General features: G+C 45.3%; 1 protein-coding gene across 6 annotated transcripts; it reads right to left on the bottom strand.

Moving 5' to 3' along the window:
• Nucleotides 1-127: 127 nt before the first annotated feature.
• On the bottom strand, nucleotides 128-18,206 carry ZC3H11A (zinc finger CCCH-type containing 11A). Of its 6 annotated transcripts, none has more exons than XM_062605504.1 (18): nucleotides 18,042-18,206; nucleotides 11,307-11,815; nucleotides 10,760-10,954; nucleotides 10,439-10,558; nucleotides 9,592-9,715; nucleotides 8,958-9,161; nucleotides 8,684-8,800; nucleotides 8,092-8,172; nucleotides 7,613-7,723; nucleotides 6,847-6,909; nucleotides 6,489-6,584; nucleotides 6,214-6,279; nucleotides 5,185-5,682; nucleotides 4,507-4,580; nucleotides 3,670-3,985; nucleotides 3,200-3,369; nucleotides 2,537-2,604; nucleotides 128-2,026 (listed from the first exon to the last, which is right to left on the bottom strand). In XM_062605504.1, exons 3-18 carry the CDS (start codon nucleotides 10,811-10,813, stop codon nucleotides 1,762-1,764), a joined length of 2,427 nt encoding a protein of 808 aa, XP_062461488.1. In that variant the 5' UTR covers nucleotides 10,814-10,954; nucleotides 11,307-11,815; nucleotides 18,042-18,206; the 3' UTR covers nucleotides 128-1,761. The 6 variants fall into 6 exon arrangements, with proteins under 6 accessions (XP_062461488.1, XP_062461491.1, XP_062461489.1 ...); XM_062605507.1 differs by having other exon boundaries at nucleotides 11,307-11,362; nucleotides 18,061-18,205; XM_062605505.1 differs by having other exon boundaries at nucleotides 11,307-11,362; nucleotides 18,042-18,195.
• Between the last annotated feature and the right edge of the window lie 5 nt (nucleotides 18,207-18,211).

Genomic DNA, 18,211 nt, shown 5'->3' with positions numbered 1-18,211 from the left:
CGGGTTAAAGGGGTGGCTCCCTTGTCACCCCCAGATCCCCCTCTATGGCCCCTTATCACCCACACCGACCCACTGCCACCCCCTCCATAGCCTCTTTGGGCCCCATGAGCACTCAGTGACACAGCTTCTATGGCAGGTTTATTAAAAACACTGTTAACTGCTGTTGGCGTGGAACAGTGCAAGTGGGGTGGAGGCAGTGGGTCATTCACTGCCTTAAATACAATACAAATATAAAATGAGAGAATAAAATATTTACACAGAGCATGGTGTACATCAACCCCCACCTCCGGGGCCAGACCCTTCCTCACCCAGCGCTGGTGCTCCTCCTGGCTGCAGCCCCTCCATCCTTCAGTAGGGGAAGGGATGGGTGAACGCTTGCAGAGCTTCAACAGCAGCTTCCTGAAGTTTGGTTTCCAACCTTTTTCCTCCTCTCGGAACGAAGACGTCACAGTGGATTATCAAAGCACACAAGTGTTTTCTTCCAAAGAGAAAGTATTTACAACTGGTTGCAGTGAAAGCCTGAGGGCCCCGACAGCTTCATATGAGAGCAGGAAGAGAGTGAAGTCCTTCAAAAACTTAAGGAAATAACTGAAAACCTATGTGCCAGGGAAAGTGGGCACTGGGGGGCACAGACCCCAGTCTCAGCTATTGTCTTAGGGGTCACAAAGGGAGATTCCAACCCCCTGCCCCGGCTCCTGTTCCTGCATCGACCCGGAGCGCAAGGCTTGGTGGTGGGACAGAGGCTGAGGGAGGATTCCCAGGACATTCCCAGGCAGCAGCAATGTGGTTGGTCCCGCAGCAGTACCAGCTTCCAAGGAAGATGATTCCCTATGGGTTGGTGCCACGACAGTGCTTGAACACGAGTCCAAGCAGCTGCTACTTCCCAGATGATCCAGCAGTTCAGGGGAGTGATTCTTGGAACAGAGAGGCACTTAAACCAATCCTTCCTTCACCAGTTTCCTGTAGAGGAATCCTGACAACCCATCCCAAAATCCTACCAGGATTCACATCAGCAAAATGCATTGTCCCCCCCCAGCTTTGGTACCCTACAACAAAGCAGGAGGGGGCTGTGGAGCCGTGCTGCAGAGCTGCTGCATTTCACACCGGTGTTGTTATCATCCCTGAGGATGGACTGAGCCCAACCACTGCCCCTGGCAGCACATTTGGTCCAAACCACTTCATTATCCTGCTCCCTCCCACCTCGCTATTTGCATTAAGTTACCCTAACAGATTAAAGTCCAAATGATAACATACATAAATAAAACTCAAGAGTTGACATAGTAACTCCAGGCTTTAGATAGCAATTGTCCAAGAAATGAGACTACCAAGGCTTTGAAAGGTGCTGAACGTTGAGGTTTGTCAAAGAAGAGGGAGGAAAGAAGAAAAGAAGAAGCTTTAGGTTTAAGCCTTCAGAGCATCACTGCACCAGTACAGCAGTTCATAACCACCAGAGTCTGCAGCTGGGGAGCTCTCTGTCCCAGAAGAAACAAGTGCTTTGTCCTCCCAACGTCGACAGCGGCCACTGACAGTCACAGAACGGATGCACAGGACCTTGACTCTGACCAGCAGGGAAATGTAGGACAACTGAGTGCAGATACTGCCCATTTCTACCAGTTCAACTGTGCTTTAAGACTCATTGCAAAGCCTCAGCTACAAAAAGGATCATCACCTCTGGGTATCCAGCAGAAAAATAGAGTTTTAATTTCTTACTTTCTTTTTTTTTTTGTGTGTGTGTTTGTTTTAATGTTAAGATCCTGCAGTTCAGCTGTCGATCATCTCTGACAGTTCCAAGAGGAGGTCGTCCTCATCCTTCCCTGGGTCCAGATCAATTTCTGCTTCCAGTTTGCCTCCTGAGATTTCCCAAATCAGCTTCTCAAAGTCATCTTCTACAGACAAAGGTGCTTTCCCAGCCCCGGTGGAGCTCAGCCGTCGCGTCTTCACTGCCACTTGGGACGAAGCTGAAGTTGAGCTTGAGAGCTCTGACTGTGCCCCAGAGCCTGCCTGGCTTCCCATGTGCAGCTCAGGGCTTGAAGAACAAGAGAGAGTGAATCAGTGTATGGCATTACTTAACCAGAGAGGTGGTTTCTGCAAACCAGCTCTTTAAACTTCATTAATCCCTCCTACACCTCAACTTTACACATGGTTACACCATTAATCTAAGGCTACTTTTAGGGCTGACTATATCAGCAGGTACAATCTTTCTGTCTGGGGATCTCTCCATGAAGACAGAACCTGGCAAAGAAAGTTTCATTTTGTGGCCAGAGACCTTTATTAATTTGACTGTAAAAAGGTTAAGAAGTCGACCTCTGGAGGCATTCAGAAACCCCACAAACTCACTGAAAGGCTGTACCAACCTCCAGCATTGGAAGAAAAGAGGCTAGTATTCCTGCTGGCTGCTAGACAACTGTTGCAGATTAATTGCTCCTTTGGACTCCTCATCTCAAACCTCCACTTTTTTCCACATGTGAAAAAAAACCCCTTATGTTTCATGTGAAAGACACAGTGATCAAGAAAAAGAACACGTGGTGGCTGTTACCTGGTTTGGGGTTTTTCTCCCCTAGGTATGGAGCTGAGGCTGTCCTCTGGCAAAGCAGGAACAATGGCCTAGGAAGAAGCAAGACAGTTCTTATGATACACAGGTAAAAGACTTCTTTGTATATTCCTCCTCTGCTCCTTCTCCCTTAGCATTGCTGAACCAAAGCACTCCTGAAGTTAGGATTCACTCAATATACATCATGAACACTTGCACAGGGTGCCCAGAGAAGCTGTGGCTGCCCCATCCCTGGCAGTGTTCGAGGCCAGGTTGGATGCGGCTTGGAGCAAGCTGCTCTAGTGGAAGGTGTCCCTGCCCGTGTCAGGGGATTGGAACTGGATGAGCTTTAAAGCCCCTTCCAACACAAACCACTCCACTATTCTATGATAAACTCAAGTTTACTGATGACTGTGCCTTTAAGAACGCAGCATTAATGGATAAAATCCTTCACAGCACAGAGAATCCCAGCAGAGTATTAATGGAAGCACTGCTATTCACCTAATAAAAAGCAGGATGGCACTACAACCATCTGACAGAGCACTTTGGGATTTCAAAGGGAACAGAGCTGTAAAACACTGCAATTTTCCATCTGTTCTCCGAGAGGAGGGTAAAACTTGGGCATACATTTTACCAGGGACCCACTACTGCTTCAGACACTGTCCTTACCACAGCTGCTTTTCTAGCTGGAGGCTCCTTTGTGTCACCACCAGTGGTACTCAAGGGCTTCACAGCTGCCACGGCAGAGGGATGACTCTCGGTTGCCTTACGCTTCAGGGTATGCTTTGTGGGAGAGGTGGTTTTCTCATCTGGCGCCTTCAGGCATGCCTTGGATTTGGCTAGAGGAAAAAGGAGAACTTAAGTCAGTCTTGCTCTGCCTCTGGAGAAAAAAAAATAACCAAGAGGTTCTCTCCTATCAGTTCCATCATCCTTCTAGTTAAATAGATTTGCCCACTACATTACACTGTCATTGCCAAGATTTCCAGCAGGATCTTCCACAGAGAAAACTCTTGTTTACCAGCAAGCCATAAAAAGGAGCAAAGAAGTTGCAAAAAGGAGTCAGTTACAACAGGAAAACTGCCATCTTTTTTTAAAACAATACCTAAAGGAACTCTTTTTAACACAGTCTCAACACCTACTCTTAGCTTTCCGTTCCTGGAGTGGAGCTGCCTGTTTCCCTGGTGATACAGCAGCTTCTTTCCCTGGGCTTTCAACCCCATCTTCCAGAGGTTTCACCAACGTCTTCTTCACAAAGTGATGCGCTGACCCTGAAGCTTCAGGGCTCCCTGATGGTGGAGTTTTGCCCTTGATGGGTTTTTCAGCAGAAGGTGGCACAGAAGCTGCTTCCTTCTGAAGCTTCTCTTCTTGGTGGTGTTTCAGTTGCCGCTTCTCCCTCATTATCTCTTCAAGGTTCTTCACTTGAACTTTAGAATTAGTTGTGCCCTGATCAGAGAGCTGGAAAGAAACAAAAGCAAAGGATTAATAAGACAAAAAGAAAACCTGAGTGGCAAGCCCTCTGAAATGGCTCCATGTGGAACAGAGCATGTTATGACCATTCAGATCTGACCTTTTTTCCATACTACGTTGCCTGTAACAAGATCCATGCTGCTTTGCTATGGGAATACAAAAGCCTGCAACTTGCAACACAGCGAGCTGCTTTAATAGAGCAGAAGGCTGTAGCTGTAATTTATTATATTCTTTTCAAGTGAGAGAAACTTGAACGAAACCATTTCTTCCACATTAACCTCACAGATTTTATCTGCTCTTAACTGGGTTTCTTATGCACTGTCAGGTGCAAGCACATTAATTCAAAGCTTGAAGATCTCAGTGTTGTCTGGAAACACTATGAAAGCAACAGACGGCTTCATTGCAGCACTTACCAAATGTGGGAAGAGCATGCAGTGAGGTGCAAAGAAAATATAGCAAAACTTACCACAAACGGTATGAATACATGTACGTCTTCACAAAGGACTCACCTCTGCAGGTGCAGAGACAGCTTTGGGAGAAGGCCTGCTCAATTCCACCACCTTCTTTTCTTCTCTTCCAGGTGCTTTAAAACAAGAACAAAACAGTAATGATTTTATCAACAGCAGAAGTAAAGCAGCCTGGTTCCCTTTGCCTCCCTGGTGTGTTTGTTTCCTCCTGGCTAATAATGGGACAAAGGGAGAGGCTACAGCAAACAATCCAAGCAGCACTGGACCTCTCTTTCCTATCATCACATTATCTCTTCACATGGGTTATATCATCTTAACAATGAGATCTTTAATGCTCTGCCATTTTGGACAAAAAACAGCCTGCACATTATGTTGATATGTGTTCACAAACACATGTATCAATCAGGAAGTTAACACATGCCAAAGAGGAAGGTAAATGTGGATTCAGCACAGGGAAGATCCCGTATCACAAACAGACAGCAGAAAAAAAACCAGAAGAGAGGAATTCAACTACAAAGCTCCTCAATAAACGAAGTTTCCAGTGGGAAATCCAGAAAAGTTATGCAATTCATGGGAAATTATATGGTTGGATATTCTGGTACTTTTTTACCTTTGTAGCCTTAACTCTTTTATCCTTTAGTATACACAGAAGGAAAAAGCAACAAGAATCCTGAGCAAACTGGATTTGCTTAACAGGGGAAGCAGGTACCAAACCATTACCTACGAGCTTGGTGATCCGTAACAGTCTCCTCCCTGTTGGGGCAGGTTCGGGTTGTGCTGGTGGAGCTGGCACATTTTCTCCACTCTGCTGCAGCCGCAGAGCTTTCTCCTGCTTGATTTCCTCCAAGGTTTTAATACGCACTTCCCCTGGCTTGGCTTTCCCTGCTGGCTCTGCCAGAGGCACTCTGCTGGGCAGAGATGGAGCCAGCACGCTCTGCTTCCTGGGCTCACCCTCAGCTTTTGTCTTGGGAGGAAGCTCTTCTGGTTTTTGCTTCTCTTCTTCCAATCGCTTCTGGTTTTTTTCAGCCAGGGCTCCTGAAAGAGTTTTGATGCGAACTGCAGGGGAAGGTTTTGCCCCCGAGTTGGGATCTTCTGCTTTACAACGCCCTTCAGCCTGGGCTTTAGCTGGAGGTTCTCCTCGTCGCTGAGAAGCTCTCTCAAGGCGAATTTCTTCCAGTGTTTTCACGTGGAACTCTCCTGTCGGCTTAGCAGCCTTCTCTGGCATCACCAAAGAAAAGCATCAGCATTTCAAGAGAGTCCAACAACATGTAAAGCCCCCACATTTGTCACAGTACTAAGGAAAAACAGGTTTGAGTGTTCCCAAGAATGCACCTTTAAGACAGTATCACTCTGCATAACCTTCTCCTACTTTAAGCCACCTGTGTTTTTGCAAACCAGTGCTATCCAGAGAGCTGTGGCACAAAGCCCCATCATTGTATTTTATTTTGTTACTTTCTCAGGCTGTCTTCCTCTGTCAGCATCTCAAACCCCTGCCCCTGGCAGTGGTTCTATTCCACCTGAGCTTAAGCATCCTGCAGCTTCTGACGGCTTGCAGCAGCAACATGAAACCTTGAGGCACAAGTGGAAAGCACACACAGAGCCAGAGCCAGATCTCTGACAGCAGCCAGCAGGGCAGGTTCAGCACTCGAGCAAGAGGAATCAGGCAGATCACTTAAATTCACTTTTAGGACTGTCTGGAAGTTTATGGAATGAAAAAAGGGGAAGGCCTATTTAATACCCAGTTATTACCTGTCTCTGTGCTGGTCTGTTCAGAGGGCAATCCTAGCCTCTCCTTCAGAGACTTGGGGACTTGAACTACAAGACAGAAAAGAAAGAGTCAGGGAGAGTGCATAAACCTCAATTTTGTGTTCACATTTTGAAATGAGACAGGACATCACTGGGATTCCAAGTTACCTCAAGCCCTCAACCAAGACACATAAAGAACCATTAGAAGAAAGGACAAACAGAAAACCTAACCCAGACAATCTGCACATCAAATCCAGATGTCAGGTTAGTGGCTGTACCTCTCTTGGGGGCTTTGTCAGCATTCTCCAGCATGTCTATCTTCTTCCCCAGCCTTTCAGTAAGGTTGCGCTTCAGTGGAATGACACTTTTAGCAGCTTCAAAGAGACAGGAAACAAGAAATACTTTAAGAACATTTATCTGGAGGAGGATTTGAGAACACTCAGCCATAGATTTCAGTTCTTCCAGGTATATTTTCTTGTATTTGCCTCTCAGTTGCTAAAACAATTTGCCATTTCTGCAGTCAGTACAGATCTCTTCCAAAATGTATTTTCCTCCTTCATACAGCAAATAAAACACCTCAAACCCAGTCACATTTAGACAAGGGCACCCAAACCACAGCTCACAAAAAGCTCTTACCTGTGGAGGCTTTCCGTTTGCTCAGTCTCTCAGCAATGTTCAGCTGAATCACAGGCTCCTCCCCTAAAACAAAGGATAATGTCTAGCACACAGAAACCAGGAGCCAGTAAAAGCATTGTCTTTCTAGCCTACGTCCCCAAAAGACACTCTTCTTGTAGCCAAAACAACACAAGTGGATGGCTACCAGTAGTAGCTCTACACCTTTTTGCCTTTAAAAGGTATTTGTGTGGATTTAAACACTACCATTTGTATCACTCATATCACTACTGTATGCAACTGCCACTGTCAGCCTCTTCAATGCTTCAGAAACTGGTTACCTGCATAACACCATCTTCTAGAGGTCTTCCCTTCCATTTGTCCCCAGTTATCCCTTCATTTGCACACTGACACTTGTTTTGACATCAACTTCTCTCTCTGCACTTAACCCCAGCACCAATCCTCTCACACGCTGTCAACACATGCACTCATTCACAAATCTCACTCAACTTCTCAACTAAAGTCAAATTAAGCATGTTTGAGAGTCTGTAGGATGGTGCTAATGTATGATTAGCTATGGCTTGAAGTCAGGCTGTTAAACACACTTCTTGATCTCTTACTGCAGCACAACTGAGCACCTACAAATGCTAAATCTTTTCCTTTAAGGACAAAAGCATGGTTTTAATGAGAAAAATTCAACCAGCAGACTAACATGTCTGAATTATCTTCATTATTAGTTAAGCTTTTGGTTTAGGAGACATGCAATGGCAATGAGAGTATTCACTGTTACCTTGCTTTGCAGACAGTGTCACAGTTCTCACTACTGTCCGTACATTCTCCTTTTCTGGCACAGGAATAGTCCGAGATTGGAGGGGATGAACAGAAATTCCTGAAGGACCTTCTGGATCAGAGCAAGCAAAAGAGAAGGATGTTTAGGAAAAGAATCCAACCAAACAGAACTATCACAAAGACCAAAGCCATTAGTTATTCATTCCTGTCAAACGTACAATGACCAGTGCATTTTTGCCTCTGATTTGCCTTTGGACTTCCAATCCAGAATACCAGCTCTCTGGACACATGCCAAAGCAGCTCAAGACCTCCAGCTAAACACGGAATTCGGGCCCTCAAGCAACTCTCAGCTGCAATCATCTCCCGTCCTGATCCCAACACTGCAAAGGGTTGTATTCCCCACTGCACAGCCAACTATCCACAGAGTATCAGAAGGATGAGAAAAGGCAGAAGTGAAAGAAATAGGGGCTACTAACTCACCACCTTGTTTTTTTGTTTTCTCCTTTAGTTTCTTCAATTTGATTTCTTCAAGCGTTTTTATTCCGAAATTCAGATTATCATCTGAAAACACAAACCAGGCTCTGAGAAACTGAGGCTGAAAGGCACACACAGAGCCTCCAGCTTCTACCAGCTCAGAACCTTCCCAAAGTGTTTTGAATAAACCCTGCCAACACTCCCCTCAAGTAAAAAAAAAAAAGCCATACAACAGATGGCACTTTGGTAAAGAATTGGCACCTTTCTCCTCCCACCTTACAGGGTAAAACCTACAGTTCGCAGTATTTTAATCCATCTACATATTAGATTCCTCTGTCATTAGATATGGCTTTCTACTGCTTGGAAGGACACATTTGCAGGCTTTGCAACTCCACTCTGTGGCTCTATTTTGTTCTATAGAAGTAAACAAGGAGGAGTTTACCTGTCTGAGCAAGGTACACGTGACATCATTAGACAGGAATGAGCTCATGGGAATACCTGACTGCTGACCCTGTGTTCTAATGCAGTTTTAGAACATACTTTTAAGTTCACTGTAAAATTCTCCTTCCAATCCCCCCTATTAGAGCTGTTGGGATACCTTGCTTGGAATTAGCACTGGATTTCCTAGTGGAAATTATCCGCAATCCATTATGGGTTTCTGTTGTTGGTTGCTGGATGGCCATTTTAACGTCATCTCCTTCTTCAGAAAGCTGGTCTGAAAAGCAAAAATAAACCTACTCAGTTGCAGAATAGGGATTAGATGGGATTTCTCATGCTTATGCAGCTCACCCAATGACATTTCAGTCCACGATCCACTACACAATTCAGGTATTCTGTGATTTAAACATTCACTTAAGAGAAAAAATGCTCACCATCATCATCTTCATCATCATCTGCAGCATTGATTACAACTGGGGGATGTGTAGGACTTGGGACATTTTCAGAGTTTTCCACTTTCATCACCCCCCTCAGCTGGGGAGAGGGATTTGACTGAACAGAAAGTTTGTTTTGCTGCAGTGACATCTGAGGCATTTTAGCATCATCTTCCACAGACTCAGGTGGACTTGGAAGTGTAGCTAGAGGAAGAGGAAGAGCAGCTCTTATGCAGCCATTTAGAACTTTGACCCCAATGTTGCACTCACTGTGTAGATATGGCAGATAATCCAGCTGACTACTGAATTCAGAGTTCCCTGTTCCCCAACCCAGGTTACACTATGAGCAAAGTTTCCCTTCATGCACAGATCTCAAGCCCCACCACCCAGAAAGGATTAAATGAGGGGAAAGCAACCTGAAAGGCAAAGATCCCACAAAGCACAGAGAAGCTGAGCATGAAAGAAAAGATTAAATACCAGAATGACATGCTGTTTAGCTGAGCACCTGACTGCAGCCTTCTCCTTGCCCTCATAAACTAGCAGTTCCTTTATGTGTTCTATGGCATTGTACCCACTCATAAGCAATACTCAAGATTAACTACTTAATCTTTCAAGAAGGACCCAAGAAACTCACTTTTGCTCGGAGGTAAGAAGAGTCCATCAACGTAACGTCCTTTGGTGTGATGAAAAGCGCAGTTGGATTTTTGGCAGCCCACTGGCTGGTTCTCCCAGTAGCAAGGAATCTCACTGCGCTTCTTCTGAGGACAAAAAGAAAGCAAAGCTTGTGGTGACACTCACCTTGATTTGCAAAGAGACATTTCCCACCACAAGTGGATCAGAGACAGGCTGTACAGTGCTGAAACACCACTCCAAAGGTCAATTTATCACTAGAAGTACTTTAGCTATAACAATTTAGCCTTAGCTAAGCTTAGCTGTACCAACAACTTATTACCTACGTTTCCTACCCAGTCTGAGCAGACAGGCACTCCCGCACATCAATTCACATGGGATAAATTAATGCAAGGTGCAAAATACTGGGATTATTCAGAGAGGAAAATGTCTTCAATTGCCTAATTAAATCTACCAAAGTTTATCTTCAGAGCCTTGGTTCCTTCCCATGTTTTCTCTCCCTAACCTGTACTACCCCAAGAGGTTACAATGGCATCAGATGAAATCCAGGGGCCACTGTGAAGCCCAGCCCTCAGGAGGTGAGTGCAGGCTGCTTGCTGCCACCCTGCTCTACCACATTTAAGCAGTCATATCAATGTGGTTGCCGTTTCCTCTTAAGAGCATAATGTCAGCACCTAATACAACAATTTCGTGCTGAGATACGCATAAGAAATTGATCTTTTCCTTTCCCAACTTCCTCCTGCCCCCCAGCATCATTTTAAAGCAATGCAAAAGCACATTCAGTCCACCTACAGCAATGGAAAACTGCTTTCAGCGATTTATTTTGAGAACATATCTTTAGGCACACTCACGTCGATTTCCATGTGTCTGAACCTGCAGATATTCCTGAAACAGCGACCCTCTTGCCAGAGTGTGCAGACTGTTTCATTTCCCAGAGCAGCTTCACAGTGGCGGAAGGAGCAGCTGTCTCCCTGGAGCCAAAAGGGAATCAAAAAGGTAAATGAAATGGTACAGCCTAAAAAAGATACCCATGATCTCAGAACTGGCAGCCAAAACTAACTGCTTATTAAGTTAACAGGAGTCTGTGGGTTTCTTCCCACTCTTCCCCCTCCTCTCTTAAAACTACAAAGAAAAAAGAAACTGAGCCCAAAGCAAAAGAAACCCAAACATACCTTGTTACACGTGGAATAGAAATAGAAGTAGCAGTCATCTCCTTGGTTAGACATAATGGACAAAGCCTTAGTATGGTTCTACAGGTTCACTCAATAGGGACTTCCTCCAGTCTTCCAGTCTGAAGCTGGCTTCACTTTCTTGGACTGAAATCTTCTACTGTCTTGATCAGTGAAATCTTCTTTTTTAAAGTAACCCTAAAGGAAGGCATCAAGTGAAAAATAATGGAGAAATGTGCATTTTTCCAGCTGCTTCCTGCTAACAAAATTAGTCTCTTAGGAGGGGGCAACATCTTAAAATCAGCTGGTTACAAAACTATCCCAATACTAAGTGAAACTGAATGGGTTTTGTCAGCAAGCATTTTCTTCTGTGTCCCTAGCAATAGTTACATGCCTTAGAGCACAAGACACTACTGCTGGAAGCCCAAGTCTTAAAAATGTGGTCATACATTTGAGTTATCAGTCAATAGTTAACTAGTAATTTTTATAAAATATAAGTGACACAGTAAGCTTTCTATTCCCATCTCCACAGATCTCCCTGTTCACATACCTGGCCAACTTCAGCAAAGAAGATACTGATCTTCAAAGACTTCCAGTTAACTTCTCCTGTAGGCCGAACCAACACTGAATCCGTGAATTAATAATAAAGGGGTAGAAAGACTTTTCCTCCTCACATTGCCAAGGGAACCTCTCATCCACAATTCAAACATAGGATGTGCTTTTAAACATCTTACAACTAATGGAGGAAGCAAGTCCATTGGAATACTGTCAGACTGGAGACAGCCAGGGTTAGTTAGCTCTTCAAAACAGGAAAACACCAAAAAAAAAGAGGAAAAAAAAACAAAAACAAAAAACCAAAAAAAACAACCCAGGGCATTTAAAGATGAACTTGTGATTCAAAGTGGCTGCAAAAATGAGGCTCCATCTTCCACAGCCGGGCAACTGCCATTTTAATTTGGTTTGGTTTTTAATTTAAAATGCAGTAAAGTTGCAATTTCTGGTCTTCAAGATTTCTTCACCTATTAAGAAAACACAAAAATCTTCCCCCATCTTTATGACCTGTACAGCAAAAAACAGACTTTGTGTGTATAAATCCACAAATATGTATATCCATACACATCCGTGTTTATACACACAGCAAGAGTGAGGGGTAACAAAGTCAGGAAAGGTGAGAGGAAAAATGTGAATTTTGGGCTATGTGCCACAGAGGAATGCAAACAAAGTCTCTCTTTGGAGGGAACTGGCAAAAATCAAAGATCTACGGAATATTTTGATGACTATGCCTTTGAGGCTGATGCTTTTAATAGAAAGAAATATGGAATAGGAGTGATCTGAGGCCAGCACACAAAGATGCATAGGTCTGTACATGCATACAGTGGAAACACACACACACGTGCACAGTACATGTTGTATGATATCCGAGTGGAGAACAGCTCTGAGCCCCCATCAGCCACGTCGAGTTGCAATCAATCACCAGCAGGAAGGCAGCAGGTCAGGGTATGACAAGCTCTGGGAAGCAGGGAAATGTTCACTTGGCCAGTGGCATGGCTGCATGATACTAACAATTTGGAATTCCTTTGGTTTTAGGAAAGAATTTGTTTTCTTTTCATAGCAGAGCAAACACTATGAATTTGCCATCATATGCTGGTCCCTAATCCATATACCCATCATTAGCCACTGGTGTAAGATCATGGGAGGCTTGGAAAGATGACTTAGGTCCAATTCAACAGGGATGATTTTTTGGTGCCACCAGAGCTGAACTGATTTTATTTAGCTACAAGCAATTTGTTTTTTTTTTTTTTTTAATGTGAAGTCAGATGCTGTGATTCTTATTTAAGATACTAAATGCCACAAAACCTGCAACCAGACCAGATAAAGTTCAATTTTAAGTGATTCTGACCCCTTTCACTAAAATGCTGCACACTTCTGTGCAAAGTGTTTCTGAGCCTTTTGGATAAAACTGAACGAAATAGTTCTTACAAATTAAGAATAAAAGGTTGGAACCTTTTTACTCACACAAACACTAGTGAATTTCCCAGGATAATTTTTTTTTTTTTTTTTGCAGGGAATTTTCCCAAATCTAAAACAAAGAGAGCAAAAGTTGGGTTCTCATATTAGTTACTGGGTTTTGACCGCTTGACAGAGGGAATAAGAGCAGTGGTTAAGTGCAAGGGCTTCTTCCCTTCCTCAGTATCGATGGGACTATTTGCTTTTGACCTTTAGCACCTTCCAAAACAGACTTGGTGTCATACAGATCCCTGTGCATCTACTGCTAAAAATTACTGGTGCTCCTTCATGGAGAGCTTTGCCAAGAAGCCTTTCTCCAAACGTGTTCCAAATACCATTGATAGTTCAATGAGATTTCAAGCACGACTCCCGAGTCTGCACAAGCCAACAAGGAAATAGATGGCAATTGAGGACCACTGCTTTGCTGAGCAGAGCCATTCAAACACAAATGGGAAGGAATTCACAGTCTAGAAGCATTTCTTTTCCCTAGGATGTGAGGGACGCCTGTACAATGCAACATTACTTTATCCACCACCATGGGGGAGAAAAGAAAACCCCTTGGAGCAGCTCAGCACTTTGCTTGCTGCCTTCTATATTCCTGAGCAGACTTCAAGAGCTGTTCAGAATGTGAATGGATCTTGTTTAAGGAATGGGAAAAAAGCAAAACTTTAAAAGAAACACAAGAGAAAAACCACCAAATTTCCCACCCACACACACAAAAAAAATTAAAGAAATAATCCTTTCATTTTAAAAAAGGTTAACTTAAAACCTCTTCTGGTTTCTTTTTTTAACCTTGGAGCAGTTAACACACACCCTGAGCACTAAGCAGAGATCAACTGAACTAACCCCTGAAACTCTTGAGTACAAATGAGTAACTCTGGAGCACTCAGCAGGTCTCTCATGGAAGCTGATGAGAATTTTAAACCCTTTTTTTTTTCCCCTCCAGAAATCTATCCAAGATTTTGTTTGAAGAGATTTTGAATTCCTTTAGGAAAAATAAAAGAACTACAGATGCAGTAGGGGTGGGGGTCAGGATTTTTCATGTCAACAAGTACTATAAAGTCTACCTTTGACCAAGGGAGGATAAACGTACAAGGAGAGTTTGTCTTACAAGCCTGTCATTCTTGGAAGTGAAGAAACAGCCCTACTCCCTGGTCTGACCCTCCAGCTTGCTGCCCTGCTTTTGTCCTGGATCAAGGAGCAAGAAGGGAACAGGATGGTTTGGCACTCCAACAAATGCATGAGGGAAGTACTACTGCACCTGCCTATGGGCACTTTCTGGTTATAAGGTATGAGGTATTTCACTTGGACAGTCTCTCTTGCTGCTCTACCTTGTGCCTTTAACCTCTTAAAAGATAATAAAGATGCTTAACACCCGTGTTTGTTAGAATAACTGGATGACAAGGAAGGAGGAGCACCAGGAACTGAAGTGCAGAACAACCTCTTGCTACAACATCTCACTCTCTCTGTAAATCTAAAGCTTGTTTGTCCAAAGCAGAATACTCAACATTCCTACTCTTTACATTTCTTTTAGTCAACTCCAGCTGTTAAATGCTGCCTAAACATGGATTGCAGGCATGTGCTGAGTGAGGGTGACAGCACTCAAGAGCCTTGCAGAGCAAAGACCACAAGGCTGCCAGCCAAGAAAGCAAAGGTGAAAGCAGATGGATTGGCCCAGCTTCCTCTGCCACCGAGTCAGGATCATCTTTCATCGTGATCTCTAAAAGTCAGAGCCATGAGTTGTGGTGTGAGTTACTACTACTGGGAAGGCACAGCTGCCCCTCACTAGAGCAATTCTGTTTGAAGATGTGCCACTTCAGGGATCTGATTGAGGACATTCTTCCTTAAAAGAGGCAAATCACGTCTGTTCCTAAAAGATCTGACTGGCTGTCAAAGAATAACCCTGAACTGAATACAGATGCAGAAGGAATTATTCAAAGCAAGGATCTAGTGATGTGGCCAAGACAAAGCATTCAGATCTGAGCTCTGTAAAAGAATCGGTTTCACCCATCTCCCAGTCCAAGAATGACAATAATACCTTCAAGCTGAAACTTTCTACACGCTCTGCAAAGCTAGAAGGACTGATGGCAGCGGTTGATTAAGAACTATAGTTCTCCACTGGCCTCTACCTGCAGGCCAAGAATCCTGCACCCATCAGACACTTGGGACTACTGGAATGAACTGAGAATAGCCCCATTCTTCCTCAGGGAAGGATGCTGCTCCACCTTCTGCTGGTTTAAAGTCACTTTAACACATAAAAGGTAATGAAAGGTTCACTGAAGAGCAATTTCCTGCTTCAAGTGATCCTGTAGAAGATGGTTTGAGTGCTGGAGCTCCTGAAGAATTTGGTGGGCCTTAGCAGCATGAGCAAGGAAATCTCTTAAGTGCCTGCTAACCTGTTCTCAGTGCTCCTGTGCTCAAGTCATTAGTTTTAACCTAGCACTGTGTGCACAAGCTCAGTGGTGTTGTCAGGAGCTGGAAAGCCAGTAAGGGATTAAGGGAAAGCCACACATGAATTTGGTAACTTGGTTCTTGTAGGACACTTCCTACTGCACAAGTTTCAGTAAAGCCAGGGGGAAGGAGCTGCTTTCTAAGAAGGGACTCCTGGTGGTGCAGTGTATCCAAAGATCTCCAGTGGGCCATCACTGTCAGGCTGTTCGCAGTTGGTTCAGGGTCCACATATCAACAGTTAAACGTGTATTTTTGTGCTTTGCTTTCTCCAAAGCCATGGAAAAAGTTTCTTCTACAATGCCATACGGTCACATCAGAGACAGAACTGAAAGGTGTAGCGCTAAACAATCTGTATGAACTTCTAATAAGTTGGCCTTCAAAAAGAGTATCTTCAATACTGAGTTTTATAATAGTTCTATCTGTTATTTAAGTGCATTTTTGTATCTGAGCTCCTTCAGAGCAGCATGAGGTTGAGAGTCTTGAGTCCCATGGCCAAGATTCATGTCTTTTCTCCTACCAAGCACACATTCAGTAGGCAAAGACGGAACAGGAACAACCAAGCCTGGAGATGTTAAAGCACAACTACGCCTATCTTAGCTCAATACATCACCTTCACAGAGCAAAAATTCATGAGGAACAGCTAAAAACCCAGAAGTGCTTCCCAAGTTTCAGGTTACCAGCAGCACCATCACAGAGGTCCAGGACATATGGTCTGCAAGCGTTGCTCAAGTCCTGAGGCAAGTCCCTGTTCAACAATGCAAGGGAGTGTGCCAGGTATGCTGGGGGTCAACTGAGAAGTTCCACACAACAGATGCATTTGTCCTAATTTCTGGCATCAAAAGGCTTTCGGCAGTATTGCTTTCATGAAGTAAACTCCCTCTATCTTCTCCAGATGCTCCAGAATCCACCACTGCTGCAACTGCAACGGCTGTGCCAGTATGAGCCATATCCATGGCCAATCTCTTTGACAGCTCCCGTTTCCCCAGGCACATTTGCAGTCCACTCACCTCCTCTTCCAGCTGAAACACCAGCCCACTGGCTCTGCCACAGCATCACTGCCAACATGAGAGCTTCGAACACACATCAACCTCCCGCTGCTAACACCCCTGTTAGCACATCATCAGGGAGATGGACCACACACTCTGCATGGAGATGTCACCAAGGAGTCAGTGTCCCCAGACAAGTACCTGGCTTGCCATGGATGGTGTGGGGTCTTTTTGTGTCCCACAACTGAAGTTTTTGCTCTTGTTCCAGGCAACCGTGGGTGCTTTAACAGATTGTGGTCCATAAGGAAGCTCCTTCCATCCTGCTCAGACACCAGGCATGACAGCAGCACACACAGGTGTAACAGTACCTGCAGGTCCCAAATCCCTAACTGATTTTTACACAGCACCAATTTTTAATGTGGTGGCTTTCCCTTAATGCATAACCCCTTCCTTCCTATATTTTTAATGGGTGGCTCTCTATTATTCTCTCTGTCCACCAGCTTTTCTTCCCAGCTGTCCCAATGGCCATCAGGAATCAATTCCAAACCAAGGAGACTGCTAAAGCTGCTACAGCAGCTCCTGGGTGAGACTGGGATACTTAGAAATAGAGAAAGAACAAGGGTCTTTTAGCTGAAACCAACACCAGGCCCTGGCAGCAATTTACTGTGATGATTCATCTCCCTCCCCAAGTGTTGTATTAAAGCTCAAAAAGAACCAACTTCCCCTGGAAGCAGCCATTTGGAAAGGTGCCATTTGAGCTGAGAAGCGACAGCAAGAGGAAGTTTTCTCCAGACTGGCTTTCCTCCTGGAACACCTCACTATCCAGCAAGAAATCCAGCCTATCTATTCAGTTTGAGCATTTTCAGGTGTGTCCAAATTCACCCGGGTGCCACAGTGGTGCTTCTGATACCCTTTCAACCCCCCCTGTCCTCAGGAGATCTTCTTTTAACAGTCAAATAACACAGTGGTTTAGATTAGAAGCACGGATGGCCCAGAGCTCCATGTCAGCGTCCACCCCAGAACACCAGCTCTGGGAACACTCCATGAGCCCCCAGTACTGATCCCTGCAACAGCAAAAATCACTTTCCACTTGCATTATGAACATCAACATAAGAAAACAGAAACCTCTCGGATCCAATTCTTAACAAACAAATATCACCCAACTGGGTTCTTTTAAGCAACCTAAAGGAGAAATTAAGATGACAACCGGGTGCATCCAGAGTTAGTCAGATCCTGAAGGCAATTAGTTCCTTTAGGAAACGGAGGAGCAATTTGTCAGATGACTACATTACAGCACGCCCCTTATACGCATTGCTACAGAAGGAAGGCACAAGGGTTTAACTGACAAAAGCATATATTTGTAAAGCACCTGCACTGGGATCTTCAACTCGAACAACCGAACCCTCCCGGGGCTACCCAAGCTTTCCATTTCCCGGGGGACCACCGGCACGGGGCGGACGGGGCACAGCCAGGCCCTATAGAAGGGCTAACGGCGGAGGGGAGGGCCGGGGTAGGGAACAGGAGAGCTGCGGGCCTGTAATGGGGGAGCGGGGCCTGGGGCCTACCTCGAGCACAGGGGAAGCACTCCCCGTCCCCAAAGTCCCGCGGCGCCGAGGCCGGGGAGAACGCCTCCTTCCCCCTCCCGCTGCCTACGGAGAACCCGAACTGCCCCAGCACCCCCCTTCCACTGCCTACAGACACCCCGATGTGGAGGGCTCAGGGCCGCCCACCCCGCCGGGCCCGGGGGCCGCGGCCTGCTTCCTCTGAGGGGAGCGCAGAGGACCCGGTGCTGGTGAGAGGCCATTCCCCAGCCCCTGCGGTCTACGAACGGCTCTAGTTACCGGCGAGCGGGGACTTTACCGAACCCCAGGGGACAGCCTCTGCCGCCGCCGCCGCCGCGTCGCCTCGATCCGCCGGGGCCGCCGCTCGGGCTCTTGCCTTCCCCACTGCCAGCCTCAAAGATGGCGCCGGGGGCCAGGGCTACCTCAGCCACCCGCTGCCAAGATGGCGG

This window comes from Pezoporus occidentalis, unplaced genomic scaffold (assembly GCF_034315485.1).
Source record: "Pezoporus occidentalis ecotype Australia unplaced genomic scaffold, CSIRO_AGI_Poc_V1 ctg92, whole genome shotgun sequence".
Lineage (NCBI taxonomy): Eukaryota > Metazoa > Chordata > Aves > Psittaciformes > Psittacidae > Pezoporus > Pezoporus occidentalis.
Note: the sequence above shows the minus strand (reverse complement) of the source record. Positions and strands in the feature narration are given on the sequence as shown.

What these genes read in the sequence shown, in the direction of transcription:
- ZC3H11A (XM_062605504.1), bottom strand. Translation starts at nt 10,813, where the DNA reads ATGTCTAACCAAGGAGATGACTGCTACTTCTATTTCTATTCCACGTGT. An exon ending in ACGGATCACCAAGCTCGTAG is followed by an intron (nt 4,581 to 5,184) that starts GTAATGGTTTGG and finishes CTTGTTTTAAAG; the next exon opens with CACCTGGAAGAGAAGAAAAG. An exon ending in CTGTCTCTGCACCTGCAGAG is followed by an intron (nt 3,986 to 4,506) that starts GTGAGTCCTTTG and finishes GTTTCTTTCCAG; the next exon opens with CTCTCTGATCAGGGCACAAC.